Source organism: Amphibalanus amphitrite, unplaced genomic scaffold (genome assembly GCF_019059575.1).
Source record: "Amphibalanus amphitrite isolate SeventyFive unplaced genomic scaffold, NRLGWU_Aamphi_draft 000094F_arrow, whole genome shotgun sequence".
NCBI classification, from domain to species: Eukaryota; Metazoa; Arthropoda; class Thecostraca; order Balanomorpha; family Balanidae; genus Amphibalanus; species Amphibalanus amphitrite.
The window spans coordinates 236,506-258,107 of NW_024881590.1; the positions used below are offsets into that span (position 1 = coordinate 236,506).

Below are 21,602 nucleotides of genomic sequence, written 5' to 3' on the forward strand. Positions count from 1 at the left end.
AAAGCTTATGAATCATGGGCGGCATTTAAAACCCGCATAAATACCTACTCATGATAATGACAGTTGGAACATAAATTCAGAAAACCCATTACAATCACTCAGATCACCCAATTATTTAGCGAGGAGATAACCTCCATCCAAATGACATGAATAAATAAACAGCCAAGCCAACGCAGACCAAAAACGAGTCCAGTGAAGCGTAAAACTCGGCAGTGCGGCCGACCCGGCTGGAGCGCCACGATACCGACCCCAGCTCGATCCCCCCTTACCCCGCCCCGGCGGGAGTGCCGACGGGCGCGGCGTCACCCATTTCCGAGGTGAGCTCTCCGAGAGGGAGAGAGGGGCGGGGGAGAGAGGCAGAGGGGCGGGGGACCGGTCGATCCGCCCACACGGGCGTGGCTCGGTTCAGTTCAGAGCGTCGGACCGCCGCCGGGCACCGAGGCGCCGAGAACCACCGAGCGGCGACTGGGTTAGACCGGGTCGTGACGGTGAGACATTGACGACCGGGGAGGAAATTGGGGAGAAAAGGTGGAGGCTGAGGCTGAGATGGATATCCGATGAAGTCATCTCAGCCAAAACTCATCACGTTTTCACGTCGAAAATATCATTTTCCAAACTGTCACGACTGTTATTGTTCATGTCTGAAGCCATGGTTGCCCTTGCGGTGAATGCCATCTTGTGCGAAGCATTTACAAGGTAATAACATCACATCCAATCAAACAATCGTTGCTTGGCCACTAACGCAGCCATTGATCTTCCTCAGCCGTGTCTGAAACTGACTCAGTGACAGTGACGCCTATAAAAGACATCACCATCCACCCAAATAACGTCCTGCTACCGTGCGTCTGCGCGGGTGGCATCTGCACTCAGCCGGCTGAAGCCCCGGGTGCAGCGGAGCACTCAGAGGTCAAAGGTCACTGAGCCCGGGTCGCCGGCACGGAGCGAGCCAGCAGTGACCGATGGGAGCCTACTGTCAAATTGAACGCACTGCGCAGTGTTCAAATAAATGGAGCGTCTAATAGCCGCGCATCCGGAACCCGAAACATGGCTTTACGGGAGGTATTACATAGATTCAGTTACCAGGCGGAGGATTAATGTTGAGAGCGAGCGTGGGCTGCTGTGTGGTGATGTTGGAGATTTGAATATTATGCAGCTGGTATTGACGTGGGTTTTACTCACCTTTGGCATTCGGCATTCCTCGGAGAGCAGTTTGAGAATGCAGCGAGGCGGCTTTTCAATCAGCTCCAGGCACTCAGAGTTGTCCGAGAACTTGATGTGCGCGAACTGGATCTCCTCTTGCCGATACTGAAAACAGAAAGATGTGTTTTGGAACATAGCGTTTACACCGATGTCTACTGAGAAGTGAGAACTATGTTGTACTATACCTCTCCATACTTAACGATAAACAACAAGCGGCCAAGATAACTCACCAGCAATCGAACTCAACAACCACTACATTGCATTGCAGAAACATTCCCGCGACTCAAAGGACCCGCAAACAAGCATGTAAAAATAGACATCCATCTCGTGCGAGCTCTATGAGCAGACGTTGGTCCGTTTGCAGCCTGTGGGACCAACGCCGGGCTCCCAGCGGCTGTGTTAGTTTACATAACTGTAGGAGAGGGCGAATCTACCTCCGAGATACCACGGCCAGAATGGAGGTCTGACATTTGGGCTAACACGGCCGGGGGATATTGCCGTCAGGGGAAATAATCATGGACCTCTAGGGTGGTGTGTGGTACCGACGAGGAGAGATTGCCATCATATGAGACAGTTTGGATATTTTCGGTGGCCTGATAAAAAAATCGCTGACGTAAGCGACAAGCGTATATGTAGGACGCACAGCTGAGCGGGATGGTCGCTCATGTGTATACGATCTGTGAAGTGTCAGTAATATAAATGGTTCCAATCTTACATACGTAATAACGAAGTGAAAACGGTGGCAGAAAAAGATATACACATGACAGACGGGCCATGTCTAAAGCCCTTGTAAGATGAATATACTGCATGTGATTTAAGCTGCATGCTATAATGTAGGAATATACTCAGGATATAGGATATGGAAAATATAGGAATATATATAGGCATAGGAATATAGGATATATGGTGAAGTCGTGATACCATTGTAGTAGAAAAATCACATGCCAAAGAGAGAGCGTATTCATCTCGGCAACTTACTCCGAAAATGATATGCGTTTTTACGTGAAAGGCTGTTACAGGTGCTCAAGAATCCCATCGAGTGTTGTTTTGACTTCAACCGAGAAAGCAATGCGAGATAAGATGACATTGTAGAGAACACTTCACAGAATGTCTTGCTAAGACCTCACGCATCACATTTTGTGTAGCTAACAACGAAAAGCCCCTTCAATCTTCATATCACCGCCCTTACGTTTTTTCAGCTATGCATCCAGGCGACGGAATTATATAGAAAGCCTGGCAAGCATGATGTTTTGCCAGACATTGTATTTGCCACACATTGCACACATAGCATTCGATCGACAGCTCTAGAAACAAATATTCTACAGAGGCAGAGACACGCACGCAGCAATACACCTGTACCGGGAAGATTTATCGACAGTTATTGAAAAAGAAACAGCTACTCTACACAAGACTATGGGTTAGGTACATAAAATATCTAAAATAATTACCGCTTCCTGTTCCAGAGCGAAGACGTAGTGGTTGAAGAAGGTGTGCAGCTTCTCGTTGGTGTAGTTGATACAGAGCTGCTCGAACGAGTTCTTCCCGAAGTTCTCGAAGCCGAAGATGTCTAGCACGCCGAGGAAGGCGCCGCTGTCCTGGCCGGGGTTCGTGCACGTGTTGATCTGGTTCACCAGCCACGCGAACGTCCGGGAGTAGAGCGCCTTGGCCATGGCGTGCCGGTTCTCGCGGGCCTGAAACAGCACACACAGGGTGAAGGGGTGATACGGTGAACGAGTCAACGGGGTACAATCCGAAAGGTGTGCAAGATGATATTCAGTTCTAGAGGCATATTTGTGGGCTGGGCTGACCAATAGACGAGGCACACACCATGATCACGATTATGCTACCTGCCTCAATGACCTTAAATGAGAAGGCTTCCACTTCAAATTCATTTTCATATTCCTATCGCACCAATTCACGCAGGCCATGAAAATACTTCATGCCGAAAAATAAAATAAAACAGTTACAACTTGCTTGACCTTATTGCACCAATACAAGCGGAAGGGAATGACAATATGAGACAACCACCATCATTTACGTCAGACACACGACAACATGAAAACCCCCACACTTCATTTATCTAAATCTATCCAGCATCTCTCGGCTGGCACCAGTCTGCGCTCCGCCAAACCCTTCCGCTTTCGGCTAATCACAATAACACCCCCTGGCTAGAGGGGCGCGGTTGCTCCTCACTTCCGGGCAGAGTCGGCTCTGTTGTGTCGCTTTGAGAGAGTAATGGCCCGACCGTGCCTCGGGGTGTTGTTACGGTCGTCCCCATGTTGTGACTACGTTCGGACTAGCCCGGCGAGCTGTTGGTTTAGCGCTTGGTAACCAGGTTAGTTCCGTCTGCAGAGACGGAGCTCGCACACCGCCGCTAAGGCTCTGTTTGTGACACCGGGATCTGTTCCTCAACTGGTCCTCGCACTTGGCGACACACAGGTCGTGTGTTCTCTGTGTCCCGTGCCACCCTAGGTTTGTCGACAAAGTCTGCCACTATCTGAGGTTTACTGACAAAATAAGGAGGATATTGCGCTGACGGAAATGAGAAGCAAGGCGGCATCCCAGCGGCGCAAAAACATGTGGACCGACCCAGCGGGACCATATGTTTCGGGGGCGGCACAGAAATAGCGGCTGAAAACACGGCGCAGCCCGCTCCACGCCGACCGTCAGTCTAATGAAGTACGGAGATAAGAAACGCCACCGCGAGCGGCTAGAACGAGTTTCAACAGCCCGTAGGGACTGGCGAAATTGTGGCCGTCACCTGAATAACTAAAATTTTTATTCATTTATTCAACTTTTTTAGTGACAAAGGCCGCAGGAATAAGGGAGAAGCGAGAGCTAAATACAGAGTTGGGGAAGGTCGGCCAGTTCACTAACTCATTTTTCTGTGTGTGTGCATTATTTCATTGAAGATTCCCCTGACGGGATCACGCGGAAATGACACAAAAAGGCAGCAGTTGCAGCCCCTGTTTCGCTGAAAATTTCAATGTCAGACATTTAGAAAGCATTCCAACTAGCTCGTCCGCGGCCGCAAGAAAACCTTAAGCCAACCAGTGCGTACGCACGACGGCAGTTGGCACATATTGAGCAATGCACATTGAACAGGCCCGATTACGCTCGGGAGCCGTCCGGCTATCCGTCGGTCGTACCTCGTGCGGTTTGAGCGGGATCTCTGTGATGTTGCCTCGCACGTTGATCTGTCTGTTGAGCAGCACCAGGCGCACGTCGTCTCCCTCGAGGCCGAGCAGCTGGGAGACCGTGGCCAGGATGGTGACGTCTCCCTCCGTCAGCTCCGTCCTCTCACCGTCCACGTCCTGGGGAGGTGGAGGAGGGACGCCAGAAGGGGAAGGTCAGCCACGATGAACGACTCGTGAGTGGGATGGTGTGGGTTTACCATAAACGTGATTAAGATTAACTATGATGTATGTGCAGACAGCAGGAATGATAGTGAAAATGAGGCATGGAAATTTAAAACAAAAGTTGATAAAAGGGTAAAGAAAATTGAGGTAATAATGAGACGAATGAATCAGATGAAGCAGAGTTAAATATGCAGTCCCTTGCCAAAGAGTTAAAAAGGCCCAGCCCCTACGTAGAAGACGTGCGGGATAATCACACCCCTCCTCATTTTAAACACATTCTGAACACAGCTTTACGGTGAATGGGACGACTAACTACACACACCGAAGATTAATGTAGTCATTCTGCGTCCCCACACTCGATCCCCGAGGCTATAAAGGTCGACAAAGGCTGCCAGCGAGCCCCGTCCCGCCCGGCGCCCACCTGTTGGTTCGATCAACACGGCAGGGGCGGGGAGTGTGCGTGTGACTCGGGGGTCACTGTGTGACCGTAGGGAAACAATCAGCCCGTCAGTCACATGGGTGGTGAAGTGGTGATCGTTTTGTGTGTTCGCAGCAGGGCATAGCAAAGGAGTGAACCATACAAATGGTATCCAGAAAAAGATAGGAGTGGAAATAATAGCAGGGATGCAAAATACAACTGAATAATAAAAAAGGGCTACCGACTAGCTACTGTTCACAATTCACATTCAGTAGTAACATAGCCTATAAAAATCTCTCTCGCAGGTTTACAGGTTTCATCTTCCCTCACTCCCGCTTCATCCTTCTCTTGCCTTGCCCTCATTCCCTGCCATCCACGCGGAAAGTCGGAAGTTCTGATGAAGTTCGCTCCTAGCCCTCTGGACTGTTTCCCAGTCACACTCGTCCCCCTTCCGTCTCACCTGGAACCCGATGTTGCCCAGCAATAGGTTATAGGATGGCCAAATCTCACCTGGAACCCGATGTTTCCCAGCCACAGGATGGCCGAGATGGTCGAGTAGAGGCCATCGCACACCTCCTGAGGGATCTGCAGCACGCTGAACGCCAGCCGCAGCGCATCGAACCGCTCAGCGTCGTTCACACCGTCCAGTCGAACACAGCCCGACTGGTTCAGGTAGCTGTAGTGGGCGGCCTCCCGCAGCTGGAACTGGGAGGCTAGCTCCGAGTCGCGCTGGGGGTGGAGGGAGGGCGGTCAGTGAGAGGGTATATGAGAGAGATACCAGCTCCGAGTCTCGCTGGGGGGGTGGGGTGGAGAGATGGCGGTCAGTGAAGCGATGTCGAGGAATGACACGGGAGAGAGAGAGAGAGAGAGAGAGAGAGAGAGAGAGAGAGAGAGAGAGAGAGAGAGAGAGAGAGAGAGAGAGAGAGAGAGAGAGAGAGAGAGAGAGAGAGAGAGAGAGAGAGAGAGAGAGAGAGAGAGAGAGAGAGAGAGAGAGAGAGAGAGAGACGCGGTGACGGGCACAAAAGATGCTAATGCAGAATGAGATAGATAAACTTTAAAGACGGTTGGCAGTGTGTTTTGACTAGCAATACGCTGTACTTGGAGAACAGTTCCGGCCGGGGTAGCTGAAGGCTTGACTGTGAGGGAAGCAGCGGGAGCCAGCCAGGGAAGGGTTCGAACAAAAGCCAATTGGCCGCCTTTGGAGCGTATCCGAACGGCGTTATTTACGGCCGTCGATGATTGCTGGGGAGCCGACGGGCGGCCTGTGTCGAACGCCGACAGAACAACCGATAATGAATACCAACGAGCGGTGCGGACCGGCAAAACGCACCGGCCGTGCCAATATGCTGCCGAGACGATTTGTGACAACAGTATAGACGGAGGGGGAAGGAGGGCGGGCCTGTAGGAGCGACACTGGTTTTCGTGGTGCAAACAAAACCCTGGCAGAAATGGTCCTGTTGAAACGATCAAAACACAGCTATAAAGGGAAGATTGATACGAAGATAGCCAGGCCAATAATCTTGTTACGAAACATGGGCAATGCTTCCTTTGTGCCAAACGTTATTGAAACACTCATCCTTGCCACTGATGAGGCTTCAACTGTGCGGCTAAACGCTCAACCTACAGCTAAAACTGAAACGTTACACCTACTCAGGCCCTTAGCCAATGTCAGCGCTGAACTGCAGTCATAGTCCTGACCTGTGCAGCGGCGACCAGCTGATAGAACACGTGGTAGTTCCGCTCGTCGGGCCCCTGGAACGTGATGCGCGACTGCTCCAGCAGGTAGTCCTGCATGATACAGCCCTTGATGTGCCACCGCGGGTCGAAGCACACCTGCATGAACCGGCCGAACCGAGACGAGTTGTCGTTCCGCACCGTCTTGGCGTTACCTGCAGACAAAGACAAATTAGTGTCAGACCTTGGCGTTACTTGCAGAAAGAGACAAAGTAATAATAAGTCGCGACCTTGGCGTTACTTGCGAAAACGGCCAAGGTCAGTGTGGTAAGTCTAGGCATTACTTGCAAAAAGAGTTGATGCTAGCACGTCTGAATGAATAAAAAGAAGAAGAAAAAACTGTTGGTCGCTCACACTTCCGGAACAACACACATCTCGTTCTAAAGAAACTGTTTGAAAGACAAAACAGTCACAAAAACAGCCTGCACTCTGGGAGTTGTTTATATTGCGCCCGCCCACACAATGCCATTATCTCGGCAACACATCTCTAGCATCCCCTGACACGGCACGGGGCGGACCACGCCCTGGGTGGAACCCTGACGGCGTCTCTACCGACCGGGTGACCAACTGGGTCGTCAGAGCGACTGACGGCTCGTTCCTCACACCACGCCCGCCCCGCCCAGGGTCGGAGCACACGACATAGGATGGCACTCTGGGGTGAGCCTAAAAGACTCCGGGCCACGCGAGTGATACCACGCACACCACGGCAGATGGGATGGGCAATAGAAGGTCAAAGTCGCCGTCTTTAAAGATTAAGACACCATCTCAATGCAGCAACAACCTTGTCCTAAATGGTAACGAAGTCACCATCGCAAAGCAAGCTGGAACACGATCCAAACAAGACTATAGATCACCGATATCGTAAGCTCAGTCGAGCCAAACACGATCAAAACATTCCCAATTCCCAACACAGCCATCGCAACTGCACCCTTCCGGCATGTTCCCACAACAGCCCTTATGCCGCTCTTCTTGACTGCTCGGCGCTCATGTTTCCAGCAATTCTGTCACATTAACACTGACTCAATAAGTAATAGCCAGCCAGGGACAGATTGCCTAGTGCCTACACCTATGTTGTGCTTCTAATCATAGCCGTAGGCAAGAAAAAACTCCATAAATTACCCTACAGCGGAAATCGGTTGCAGTTTGTAACAGCGCGGCGACATCGGCCCCAGATCGTCCTGTTGTGCCCACAGAAATTCCATCGAGACGATCTCCACCAGCGCAGAGCGGGTGGCGGCCATCTCTTCTACGCTAACAGCCACACCGCGGTATCTCATCAGCGAGTCGAGCCGGCGTCAGAGACATCCCGTGGGACTAGGACCGCACCAGCCGCCGACACAGTGCCCGTTACAGCCCGGCGTGACGTCACTATGACGTCATCAGAGTGAGCCTGTCGGAGAATCGATGTGTGTCCCCCTTCGTCCGACCTCAGGTCCCTCCGCCGGATTTCACAGACGTCGGATGGGTTCAGGTCGGAATGACCGGCACAAATGACCCGGGTTTGGGCGACAACCTGATCACTCACAGAAGGTCCCCCGGCCGACCCGAATGGGGATCAGTGCGGGTGATTTACTGTGATTAATCGATAGGATTCAGACACTGACCAAGAAAACTCTGGGATTTAGCCTCGGAAGCTCGGTTTTTTTTTTTTTTTTTTTTTTTATAAATTTAGCCCGAACCTTTTGATGGGAAGGATTCACAAGGACAGAGCCACCGCTAAGCGAAGCTTGTTGCGATGACCCTGCCCTCTACCCTCCGATCGCGCAATTCCGGTGCTATGGCAGAATTTAGAGTCCAAAGTTTAACGTGCGCACAAAGCCGCGCACGGCCGGTCCCCTCGCTGACTTCGCCTGGCTACGGCCTGCCACCAACCGCAACCATACCTGTCAGGAGGCCCATAAATGTCGAGCGCCCGTCGCGCTTCGAACCCGGACTGTCATAACCGGGAACGCGTGCTCTCACCACGCGGAGTCCAACGCTCTAACCAACTGAGCTACGGGACCGGCTCAGTTGGTTTAGCATCAGGCTAAACCGGCTCGGTTTAGCATCAGGAGCTCGGTTTAGCCTAAATGATTCCTTGCTGTCGAACCTAGAATCGATGGCTTAATGCACCAGATACGTTTCTCATTCCAGTGCGTCAGATACCGTGACGGATCTACCGAGTGTCGTTAAAAACCGTCCTGAAATAGCACGGTTAGGTACTGTCACACCACATATTGTAGGTATACATGCGTTTATTAGTGAACTTTTTGTGATTTTGGCTGGATAATTTGTCATAATATTGCTGCCACAGGCCGACTCAATCAGACGAACTGCTTCTGATTCGGCCTTTTGTCAATGATTTTTGTGCGACTGGCGTAGATGCACGCACCACACATCAACAGTCTGAAGGCGAAGTTCAACTTCTTCCTCAGTAAATTCGGCCAGGAAAACACACGAGCGCCGTGGCGTGGTGATTTGATCAGTCAGTGTCGCTCGGGCTGACAATTTATGGCCGTCTTTTGGTGTCCTCCTTCAGAGAGCAGCTAGTAAAAGAGCTGGGAGATGAGAGCTGAGAGTTGGGAGCCGGGAGATCTGGTGGTGAAGATAGGGCACGGAGATGCCCTAGCAAGAATGGCACACTCTTGAGAGGACCCGTGTATCAAGGTAAGACTGGTCGGCGTATGAGTAAGTACAGAGGCTGATGCCTGTCCGAATGCGGGAGTCGCTCCACTGCTGAGTTAGTTCTCAGAGTGCCCGCCCGAGTTCCAGCAGCAGCAGCCAACGCCAGCTGTCGATACCGATTGAGCGACACAAACCGCTCCCAAACTCTGTCCCATCGACGAGCGTCGTTCCGCCCGCCCGAACCGCTCGCCGGCCCAGTAATCAGCTAAAACGCAGCCGAGGCACCGTAATGTTGTGTGGTGTGGTGGGTCGGTCGGTCTCTAGGGTGCCTCATGTATTGCCTGCCAGAGTAGCGCCCTGGGTCGCGCGGGGGAGGACAATCATGTCCTTCCCACTAGACTGACATGCTCCTTTATCACTCTCTGAGAAGGCTAGTAGTTAGCAAAGAGGAATATGTACATTAATTAAATTAATGTTTCAAACAACGACCACCTCAAATTAATCTAGCTTCAGTGCAATCTTATCACAGACATTGTCAGACTGATTCCACGCTTGAGTGATAACGTCTGCAATTGACAGATTTCCTTTGTTCTTGGAGGTGTCCAAGACATCCTATTCAATATTTGTTCAAAAGCCAAAGGTGCGTGAAGCTACTCAACAAAAAATTGCTTTAATTTAAAACGCTTAGATTGTAAGTGTTCGCAAACAGCCTGCTTTGGGATATGAAAGAATAAAGCGCTGACACAGTGACTTGTTTCGCTGTCACAACACAGTCTCGAGCCTCGCCAACTTCTGACGATTCTCCATCCCTCTGGGACCCACCGGTCGTCACTGCCTTCCAAGTTGGACGGCCGTGTGAATGTTTTATTGTTCTACAGACTGCCGAATGTCCCAATCAGCCTCCGCCAATACGGAACACCGTCTCTGCCGGCAGACCTGCCCGGGCAGAGCTGACGACAATTTGGCCACATGAGGACGCCAGGGAGGCTCAACAGGTCAGAAGGTCGCGGGCGGGGTCAATCGATTCCGGCGGCCTCTGACCTTTGACACGGAGCTGGCTGCCAGAAAACTGCCCGGCTATGAAACTGTCATCTATCCAATAGCTATCGCCGTCTGTGCGCGATTTGCTGGGTAATTTGGTGCGTCATCTCACTGCTTGGATGTCATATGTGAATCATGTCAGATGTCATGCCAGTGCGTGTAAAATGTCACACGATCATTACACGCCGTTCAGGCACCAGACATCGATAAAACTGCGAGCGATGACATTTACAAAGGCCCTCTGTTTCTCCCCCGTTCGCCTCTGTGATTGGCAAACGTGAAGTTGCATTGAGTGAAGACGATCTAATGGGACAGACGTGCAACGTTGAGGGGCAGATGCTCCCCAAGATATTCACAGGTGGGGTCGGAGAGTCCCTATCGGTAACTCAGAAAGTTAGACTTCCCTGAATCATTCATTGATGCGGCTACGAGGCCCTTGCACAGTGAGCTTGGTGTATTATGTAACATTAGACCAACATACTAGGAATCCCACTAAGTCAGCAGACTGCATAGCAGTTGACACCCCAACTCAACTAGCTGTCAGCAGTCACCTCCAGTTCACAGAACGGCCTTTCATGTCGCGTTCATTGATCCTCCCCCATAGCGACCGCCACCACCGAGTGACATTACAGTGCATAGTGCACCACGTGCACAAACCCGGTGCACGGCGCCCGTAGCGGCTCTGCACATTGTGTGCACATGTGACCCAGCACGACGTGGAGTGCCCGACGTAAGGGGTTGATTGACAATTCCTGCACGTCTCTCTTCGCCGCACAAGACGCAGGCTCCGATACGCCGGGGGTGAGCGCAGGGACAAGTTTGCTAAGTCGATTCCCAGTTCGATGCCCCAGACTGCCGGAGAACACTGTATGCAAAGTAGTTCTGCAATGTGTACGTCTCTCGTCGGAGCCCGGACAGACGAAAGGTGAAAAGTTGGCCCGTCAAAGTCGGTCGTCACTTCGCTGACTGTTTCCAGAATAGCGAAGACGGCCGAATAAAACACTGCACACTATCTTACAAGAATCTTCCTTGTAAGGTTCGGCAACAGTAGAAGACATTTTTTCCTTGATGCCTCGCACAGCACACAAACCAAGAGTTAAACAGCTTTTGTGAAACAGTTTTGCCCGCACACTGTACCAACTTCCAACACACTTTTAAGTCTCAATCGTACCTGAACTACATACTGATTACTGGCTCCGACCGAGGGAGCTCCGTATTGCCTCTCGAGATACACAGATCCGTACTTACCAAATGCCTCTAGTATGGTGTTGGCCTCGAGGATCTGCTGCTCGACCCAGGTGCTGACTCCAGAGGTGACCGAGCACAGGTACTGCAGGATGAACTTGGTCGTCTCCGTTTTCCCCGCGCCACTCTCACCCGATATCACACACGACTGGGGACGAGGGGGGACGAGCAGCGGTCAGAGCGAGGTCATCGCAAACGGTCAAGCTACACTACATGGGCGGCTGTTGTGATTACATGAACACATCTTTACGTAAAACGGAGTTAGACACCACTGAACATGAATGAAGTTAAGACACCACGAAATTATAATTACCCCCATGAGCTGTCGCATCCCCAGTATCATACCCCTCCCTTGAGTTATTGCTTCCATGGCCTCATGCCTTTCCCCTCGTATGACGCTTCCCCTACCATCTCTTGAGCTAGCCCAGCTCTCCAATTCACATACGGACTGCTACGGCTCCTGACCTTACCCCGCCCCTTCCAAGAACCGCCCCATTTCCCAGGGGAACTCACCTGGTTTCCCTCTCCCCGAGTCAGCGCTGTGTACGCCGCCTCGGCCAGAGCGAAAATGTGCGGCTCCTTGGAGCCCATCTTCTGCCCCCGGTACGAGAACAGGGTGTCCTGTCGGGGCACAGAGCAGCCAGTCAGAACAAAACAGATGTACTCGTACACTTTTTAGGAAGTCGCTCGAAGAAGTCGCGAAGAATACGACAGCTCTGCCTTTGCCAGTACACCAGAAAAAATTATCGCGATTTATTAAAAAGGCATGACATTATTTCTTAGACAAGCGCGCTCAGCTTTAATTCTCACCAACACAGGATAAGCCGGTTCACATGACTGAAAGGTTCGGCTAAATGACTCACTAACAGGCGCGTCATGCACCCAACTGCATTCTCCTCGTGTTTCGAAGCATTTAGTCCACACCTTTGCACGCCCATTCCGACATACTTGTACCGGTCTCGGCTGGGTTCAGGCACTAACTCACGCATCTGATCACTCTGCGGTCGTTTTGCCCCAACACCGAGGAACCATGACCTCGACAGACGTCCTTGGTCGCCCCTCCCCCTCTCCTCCCTCCCTCCGCCACGTCACAGCCCAGTCATGCCCGGAACCGGGCTCCACGCGGATGGTAACTTACCTGTCCGTAGATGCTCAGCTCCCGGTACGGGTTGACGGCTACCAGAATCGTTCCCGTATAGGTCTGTGAAGCTGCGTTAAGGAAATTGTCTGCATCGTGACACGGCGGTGAGAGAACACATGGTTATTGCACGCACGACTTGACGTTCACAGTTCACACGATTTAATTCGGTACGGTAGGTGTTGGGAAGTTGGAGGTAACTCTTTTCGCAAGTTTTGCTGTAGTTAATGAAGTCGATATCACGCGTTAAGAAGAATGTGCTGCCGTTAAACTACGTTGACATATAAGATATACGGTTAAACTAGCTATCTCACAAAGCTATTAAACTTCACCAGCTTAGTTGTATTAATGTCTTAGACATTAAAGAAGATAATTCACCCGTGAACCTGAGAAATCGGAAGCTTATTATGATGAGGATCATTTTGAAAAGTCTGAAAATGGTCATCAAGATTCCAATCAACGCACGCCGTAGAGCTAGACCAAATCACCTTAGTCGTTTAATGGTTTTGTCGTACGCCGCCAGCCGTCATGACGGAACTAACTACCGTTCTAATCTTCAGACAAAAGGACCGTCACATGCTCCCAAAACCGCACAGTAGGGAAATGGAAAAGCAGTGGAGAGTGGGAGAGAAAAGCAGTCTGCGAACAGGTCTATGGTTGTTGGTCCGCGGGCCGGCCACTTTTTGGTGGAATGATGGAACCTTTTTAACGTATTAAGCTTTCGCCTCTTGTCAGCCGCCGCATACTATTTCCGCCATCCTCGAAAAAAGTCAGGTTTGAATTCACGAAAAGGACTGATTGAAGCGAACCAACTGGATACACCCGAGCGGCATAAGACTTCCAGCATCTACCCCGCACGCCCCAATCACTCCCCAGCGGCTCAGCCACGTCGTGACGGGTATTAGACAGTGACGACCGGCTCATGGGGCGGGCGGGGTCACCCGGAGCACGAACTGTGTTAGAGCGCCGTCCGAGTCTCTGCAGCTCAGGCTGGATGGGTGGCAGCTCAGTCTCAGTAGGTGTGCGGCGCATCACGACTCGGGATGGGAGGAGCACGCGGCACGAACCGCTCAACTGAAGGGAATGTTCGGGTGAATGGTCGGAGGAGAGTAGAGTAGAGTGGGGACGTGGGAGAGAGGGAGAGAGAGAGAGAGAGAGAGAGAGAGAGAGAGAGAGAGAGAGAGAGAGAGAGAGAGAGAGAGAGAGAGAGAGAGAGAGAGAGAGAGAGAGAGAGAGAGAGAGAGAGAGAGAGAGAGAGAGAGAGAGAGAGAGAGAGAGAGAGAGAGAGAGAGAGAGAGAGAGAGAGAGAGAGAGAGACGGGGGAAAGGAAACGAAACGGATTGGAGAGAAAGGCATGTGGAAAACGAATCAGTTCTGGGCCTAGCCATAGCGTTAAAGATTTAGACGGTGAATATTGCAACACGTTGGGAAACATTCATAACCCGAGGGTCGTAGAGAGATTGCCAGTTTTCAAAGCCTTCTGTCGGGTCGACGTGTAAAGAAAGTATGGACTACTTTTGCTCTGCTTCAACATAATAACTCAAATCCAAGAGAAGGTTTACAACCTACAGCAGCATTTCGCCTAAGCTCATGACTTCAAGCAGTCAAGATTCTAAACCACACTTCATCCGACGTAATTCAGCCCAATAAGTCCATAGTATGCCCAACCGTATATCAATATCAGGCGATGAGGTGCTGTGAGGGCTGTTTGTGCTGAGATACGCTGCAGATATAGATAGGTAGATCCACAAAAGGCATGTCAAATGACTCACCGCATCACCATCCACAGGCTAAATTTGAAACGCGTCATTTCATATGCATTATGCACATTGGTTCAGTTTAGCCCACACAAACCAGAACGCGTTGAGCGGGAGGGAAAGGTGAATGTCAGGTCTGACAGATCAGCCGACCCATATGAACCGCAGAGCAACGCAGACCTTTTGTCCAAACATCAAACTCGACCGAGCAGAACGCACTATAGGGGTATCAGCAAAATCAGTTTCAATCTCAGCCCATTCTTCCTCCGCTGTTCGCAACCGACCCGCTCAAAACGGCTGGCTTTTTCCTCTAATGCGGCGAAACCCAATGCGTTAGCGTCCAAAGCTGGTCAATTTGACCAGGGCGGAACGAAACGCTTTTCGCGTCAGCAGTTACCACCCACCGGAGAGGAATTGGGGTCCACCAGACGGCAGCCTCGCCAGCCCTCCTCTAAGCGGACAGAGTATGGGAGGAAAGAGACGGTGCAGAGGGGAAGAGGCAGAGATGGGCCGAGCTCTCCGTCACAATGTTATGTCCAGTGAGTAAGGCCGTCGGCTACCGATTATTTTGACTTAAGGAAGTCGCTGATAAACGTAAAATAAATTGTCAATTTAAAATATATTATTGGAACATGGGCAACAAAGTTTTATCACAGACACGGTATATTGTGTGACACAAGAGTGTTGATAGATTTTTCCAGACAGTTATGACATCATCGATATCAGCTCACAGACGCCAGAATCGACCGGCGCTGACCTCTGCAGCTCTCCGAAAGTCCCAAGCCGACAATCCGCTCTTGAAATAAAAATCCGCAGCACACTCACCGGACTATTTCTCAGGATCAGAGTGCCGCTGCAGCGCAAAAGTTCATACTGAGCTCCTCAGAGCTCCATAGTGCTGACGGAGCGCCAGACGTGCATAGCGATCCACTACCAAGTTCGCTCCCTCAATTGGAGTTGATTGTGGATGGCAGAACCCAGACAAAATCAATGCCGAGAGTGGGGAATGGGTGACGACTCGGCAATGGGTTGTGACAAGCAGAGTATATGTGACAAGTCTGAAGGTGGGTTTACAAACTTCGAAGGGGGCCTAACGAAGTGATGCACGAGACGGATGGTTGATCAGAAGTGGTTGTTGGTTTCGTGACGTCACGCTATATTATGCGCCAATCCATCCACTCGTCAAGCAGCTTTCAATGTCGGCTGACATCGTTCGTTTGTAGCATGTTGAGGTAGCTTCGCTATTTGACATGCTTGTCAGAGCTCAGACCCCTCGGTGAAGAGCGCTTCCAAGACACAGAACCCATCCGAGCGCTCCACGAAAAGGAAGATCAACCGAAGCTATACCATATAGTTAGTTTTGTTCCAAGAATTCATCAGCAAATATTTCTCCAAACGACGTCGCAAATTATCCTTTGTAATTACCACGAATTCAACTTTCAGGACGCAGACACTACACTGGAGAGTGAACACTGAACAAGATATTGCTTTGCTTAGCACCTGTAATTTTTCCCATTATTTCTATCTTCCATCACTTAACAAAACATTAAGAGCTGGTTGGAATTTGAGTTCATATATCTACTGATACGGTTGTGTTGACGCTGGCGTCTCTAATCATGCCTCCTGCCGATAAGGCGACCAGCAGCCGGGGGCCACTGAAATCTGAATCACCCGCCCTCCTCAGCTCGTCAGTTTGCCGCCGTTCGCCCGGTCCCAGCCGAGGGGACAATCAGCACCTCCATCAGCGTTCGGCCCGAGACGGGTTATCGGAGGTTCCATCACGGTTTCCGGGCCTTGATGGAAAAGGTTCTGCGTCCTCCACTCAAAAGATGGATCGGCGGGCTGTCATTGGTTGAATCAGTCCGTGTCGAATGAACGGCAGAAGGACATTGACTGGTTCAATAATCAATAGTTCAAACGGTGGGTAGGTCGCAGGAAGGCAGCGATCAGAAATTCTACTAGGTTGCCAATACGACATGCGTCAAAATAAGCTCGATTATAACCTCAAAGACGGGCACATAGAGTCGCAATGAAGGACTCTGCAAATTACACGACTGAACAAATCTGCTGCAAGACCAATAATGCCCATCGTGCTCCCGTAGTCGTTACGCAGCCACCAACATCCCAAGCTCCATCCAGTCGGAGACCACCATACGGTTCACAAAGGCGCGGGCGTCGCCCCGCCGCCGCCGACGGGGGATCCAGCAGCGACGCCGGCGACGGGGTCGACGACCAATGGTGACGTCACCTCCCCCTCGTGCAGGGGGGGGGGGGGGTCTGTGAGAGTAACCGGCCCCGCAGGCACGGGTGCTAGGTCTGACGCCCCGGACGGGAAGGGGAGCGGGCAGCCCTCTAATGATATGAGGCGGTGGAAGAGGATTAGATCACGCAGCCATTGCGGTAGGGGTATTCTGACAGGTTCCATGGTTGACAGTTTCGTGGAAAAATGTGGCAAGGTATAACACTTGATTAAAGACCAGTGAATAGTGATGTCTTGTTTTAAGTAGCGAGAGTGAGGCGTAGCGGCTTTTAATGATTCCAAGCCAAGTAGGCTATAGGTATGCCGGCCGTTTGCCACCCTGACTGGCTTCCGGTAGCCTGGCTCACTGACGCGCCGGTACATCGCACGGTAGCTGGATAGATCACGGTCTACGACACATACATTACCACTTCTAAATCGCCGCTTCACTTCAGCGCTCGTTACTGAAGTGGATCCCCTTGAGATCTGATCTCTGCTCTCCTAATCTCTATGAACGGTCGGCAGGAGCCAATTAACGTCTCGGCCAGTAAATTGCCTCTGGGGCGGCAGTGCTACGGTTGGTCGGGAAAAGCAAGGGGCGACCGGGGAAGGGCAGAAGGGCATCCGTGGCAGATTGGGATCCGGCAGATGTCGAGACGGGAATGGCCCAGAGATCAGTGCAGCAGCTCCACACGAAGCCAGCCGACATTGACCCCGTTGTCCTGACTTGCCGGCAGCTGCACCGGCTGAGAAAGGTGAACGTCTCTAGACCAATAATCACCCTCTGACAATTGACAAAGCGACTGTCGGCAGCGAGCGCTATTGGGGCAGACCTGCGGCTCGTTGGTCGATGTTAGAGGCGGCTGGGAGAGTCGCAAGGCTAAGGCGGCGCCCACCGAGGCAAACGGGAGCATCATATCAGAATGATACCCTACAGAGTTGAATGCCCGTTGACATCGAGGCCAATGTCAAATTGAGGTTGAGCTCAAGCATGCTGACGCCGAGGTCAATGTCAGGTTGACGAAGGTCGGTGATGGGTGAGGCGGTCGAAGCCAGATCGATAAGACGCCTGGTGTAGATTTTTAGGACCCGCGACTGCGACGCTGCCGGTCCATTTCCCATCGAGCGGCACGGGGAACTCGGATGAGTCACACACAGCCGTCACGTGACTGGGACAACGTGTGATATGAAAATGTCACGTGACTCAAACCACGCGTATGACTGACCCCACTCGGCTGCGCCGACTGAGACAATGTCTCGCTGGGCGAAACCAGCTAGCCTCGAAACTCACCGAATCTGTCGTGATTCAGCATCTACTTAGCTGTTTATAATAGGCCCAGCTCAACGACATTTTCCTATCAAAGACAAATGTATATTCAGGAAAATAAAGAAGACTATCTTCAATGGTCTCCATTTGGTTAATAGAAACCAATATATCATGCTGAGGACGCTTTATACGATTGGTCAATGTCCAATCATCATTTGGGGGACGAGGACTGTCTGCCCTCAGTCTTTGTCGTCGGTGAACAGAACGAATCCACACATGCAACTCAGCTGCAGGGGTCATTGTGCTTCCCCGAAAAAGTTCCAATTCCGTGTCGGTAATTGGTCATGCAAACGTTTGTCGAACAAACAAAACCGATGCATCAACGACCAAGTTTGCCACAATTACACGAGCGAGCAAATACTAAGTCAGCCACAATTACATGACTATGCAAAGGAAGGTCTCTAACAACGCTAGCAACTAACACAATGCTTCCACAGCCGCATCTAGCTACAGGACAAGCAGACAGCACAGAATGTGTCGTCTTTTTGGTTCGCTCGTGGCGTCTGACCGGCTAACTAGGTGCCCACTGTTCACTTCCCGTGGCCGCGCCGGCCCGCTTCGACCGGACAGTCGGTGCTACCGTGTGTCCTGTTCCGCGGCACTGGGTCAGCCAGCTGCCCGCCGCCCCGCTCCCAGTTCTAGGTCAGTCAGTGTCCAGTCTGGTGCGTGCGTCTGTCCGTCCGACGCCAACAAAATGTGTCCTTGATGGCCCCAGATGGCTGACGGATGAGTCGCCTGCTGGGATCATCGCCGGCAGGCAGGCAGTCCGCGCTTGAAGGTGAGAATGGAGTGGACGGATCGGTGACATGGAACGATATCACGAAACGCCACAAACAAGTCAGGAAGATTTGATCGATGGATGTAGTTCAAAGACGACAACCTTCGAGGAACGAGTGAAGTTCTGCAGAGAGAAGTTTACTTCCAGCTTGATTACTTTTTGCTTATGTTTCCGTGCACAAAAGCTTCCAAAAGCTCACACGAATGTGTTTGATGGTGCCTCACTCTATTTGTATTTTATGTAATTGACGGAACGCATAGTAATTTTATCTCGCGCAAAAACACGCTGATGGAAAATTTGATGTGCAGATTTGGGGAGAATAAAGACAGTCGGTTTTTGGAGAAAGTTAACCGTCTTTTATATTCTATTTATATTTTATATTACAAGCTATTTCGGCATTTTTTCCTTGTATATACGGGTGGTAAAATGGCTCCAAAGAAACGTAAAGCTAACGATGACGAGTATATCGATGCGATCGATGAATATTCCGGCAAGGAAGACGTCGTACGGTGGCTGAACCGAACTGAAATACTGTGCGAGCTGCAGGGCAGTGATATTATGAGGATCCTGCCTCTGAAGTTGAAAGATGATGCATTCACTGTTTATGCACAGTTGCCAGCGAGAGATCGAACGTCGTACGAGTCGGTGAAGGACGCACTGCAGTCTGCGTTTGCGCCAGATCCCCTTGGGGCGTATGAAGAGTTTGTGGCTAGGAAGCTCAGACCAGGTGAAGCAGTGGATGTTTTCCTGGCAGACCTCCGGCGACTGTCCACACTTTTTGGAGGTGTTTCAGATCGGACCCTTCTGTGCTCTTTTATCTCTGGTCTTCCACTATACGTGCGTGAAGCAATCGGCGCCAGCTATCGAGTGCAGGACCTGAGCATCGAGAGCGCCTTGAGCAGTGCCCGACGGGCCGTGAAGAATGACCCGGCGATGGCAGCCGCGGCGGCAGGAGAGCGCCTCACGCGGGCACAGAGAAACAATCACGAAACGACGGCTGAGCCATCTAGAGCTGCGAGACGTGTGACAAGACGGTGCTGGGTGTGCGGCGAACCCAACCATTTGGCGTCTCGGTGCCCCGTCCGTTCGGGAAACGGCGTGGGAGATGGTGTGTCAGCGCCGGCGTCATCTCCCGCGCAGTGACGGGTGGCGCTCTGCCGGTCGTAGACCTGACTGTTGACGGGCACAGGTGCCGAGCTCTGGTGGATTCTGGCTGCACAGAGAACCTGGTTTACAAGTCTGTGTGTGAGGCGTGGCGGCCTCAGAGAACAGCGGTAACGTCGATGAGTGGAGACCCGTTTTTCTCCAGTGGGGTTGGAACTGTGCAGCTGAGAACGTGTTCCGGGCAGTCGGCGAATGTTTCTGTGCTGGTTCTTGATGACAAACCGATGGGTGTCGAGATGGTACTCGGAAAGCCCGCCATCTCGGCTCTGGGTGGCGTGATGATTGCATCCCCCTCTGATGTCAAGTTCTGTGGGAAGCCGACTACGCCGCCCACTCCACCAGGCCTTGAAGATGAATTGGTGGTGGACACGCCCGATTTCTCAGTACGGTTTGATGCCGACCAACGAGCGTGGACGATGTCGTGGAAGTGGGAAGATGGAGCTGAGCCAGCCAGTCTATCCAGCAGTGTGCCTGAGTATGCCATGTCAGCAGAAGCCAGGCAGGAATTTGAAGCCGAACTTCAGACTTGGATAGACAATGGATGGCTAATTCCATACGATCAGTCCGTCTATGGCCCTCCCCGTGGACTGTTGCCGCTGATGGCTGTGGAGCAGGGCAGTAAGTGCAAGGTGCGACCCTGTCTGGACTACCGTCAGTTGAACAGCCACGTACCTGCGCACACAGCAGAGGCCGACGTCTGCACAGACACGCTGCGGAGGTGGCGCCGCCACGGTAAGAATCTCGCCGTGGTGGATTTGAAGCGAGCTTACCTGCAGATTCGCACAGACCAGCGCCTTTGGCCATTTCAGACCGTGATTGTCGGCGGACGGCGTTATGCGTTGACGAGGGTCGGGTTCGGATTGAACGTGGCCCCGCTGATGATGAAGAAGGTGGTGCAAGCGGTTCTCAGCCAAGACGCCGATGCGGAGCGCGCCACAATACCGTATGTGGACGACCTGTGTGTCGATGAGGACATTGTTACGGCCGATCGTGTAGTGGAGCACTTCTCTAAGTACGGCCTGGAGTGCAAGCCTCCAGAGAGAGTCCAGGACGGAGCACGGCTGCTGGGCCTGCGGGTTGGTGTCGCAGGAGACGGTGATCTCCACTGGACTCGGGATAACGCAGTCGGTGCCCCTCCTGACGTCATGACACGCCGCGCTGTGTTCTCCTGGTGCGGACGTCTGGTGGCGCACATGCCAGTGTGCGGCTGGCTGAGGCCGGAAGCGGCCTGGCTGAAACGTCGAGTCAATGCTGTGACTCACCACTGGGACGATGTTACCGACGATCCAGAGCTGCGCGAGCAGATGATGTACGTGGCTGAGCGGATGGTGAATGATGATCCAGCGCGAGGTCACTGGCACGTCAGTGGAGACAGTGCTGTCGTGTGGACGGACGCCTCCTCTGTGGCGGCGGGAATCGCTCTGGAGACGCAAGATGGAAACATCATCGAAGACGGATGCTGGCTTCGAAAGGATGAGACGACTCACATAAATATGGCAGAGCTCGATGCCGCCCTGCGAGGCATCAATCTAGCTATCGCCTGGGGCATGCGAGTCATCGAGCTGAAAACGGACTCGGCCACTGTTCATCGCTGGCTC

The 21,602-nt window shown here is 52.0% G+C and overlaps 1 protein-coding gene across 1 annotated transcript in view; it reads right to left on the reverse strand.

Annotated features, from left to right (window-relative positions):
• LOC122380291 (unconventional myosin-X-like) overlaps positions 1–21,602 on the reverse strand; it is a 115,438-nt gene that overhangs the window by 44,564 nt on the left and 49,272 nt on the right. The window contains exons 3-10 of the mRNA XM_043363337.1: positions 12,740–12,802; positions 12,115–12,222; positions 11,605–11,749; positions 6,676–6,866; positions 5,488–5,706; positions 4,350–4,514; positions 2,649–2,891; positions 1,180–1,305 (exon numbers count right to left, since the gene is read on the reverse strand). Of these exons, the coding sequence (XP_043219272.1) occupies positions 1,180–1,305; positions 2,649–2,891; positions 4,350–4,514; positions 5,488–5,706; positions 6,676–6,866; positions 11,605–11,749; positions 12,115–12,222; positions 12,740–12,802 (1,260 nt within the window). The remainder of the gene's footprint in view (positions 1–1,179; positions 1,306–2,648; positions 2,892–4,349; positions 4,515–5,487; positions 5,707–6,675; positions 6,867–11,604; positions 11,750–12,114; positions 12,223–12,739; positions 12,803–21,602) is intronic.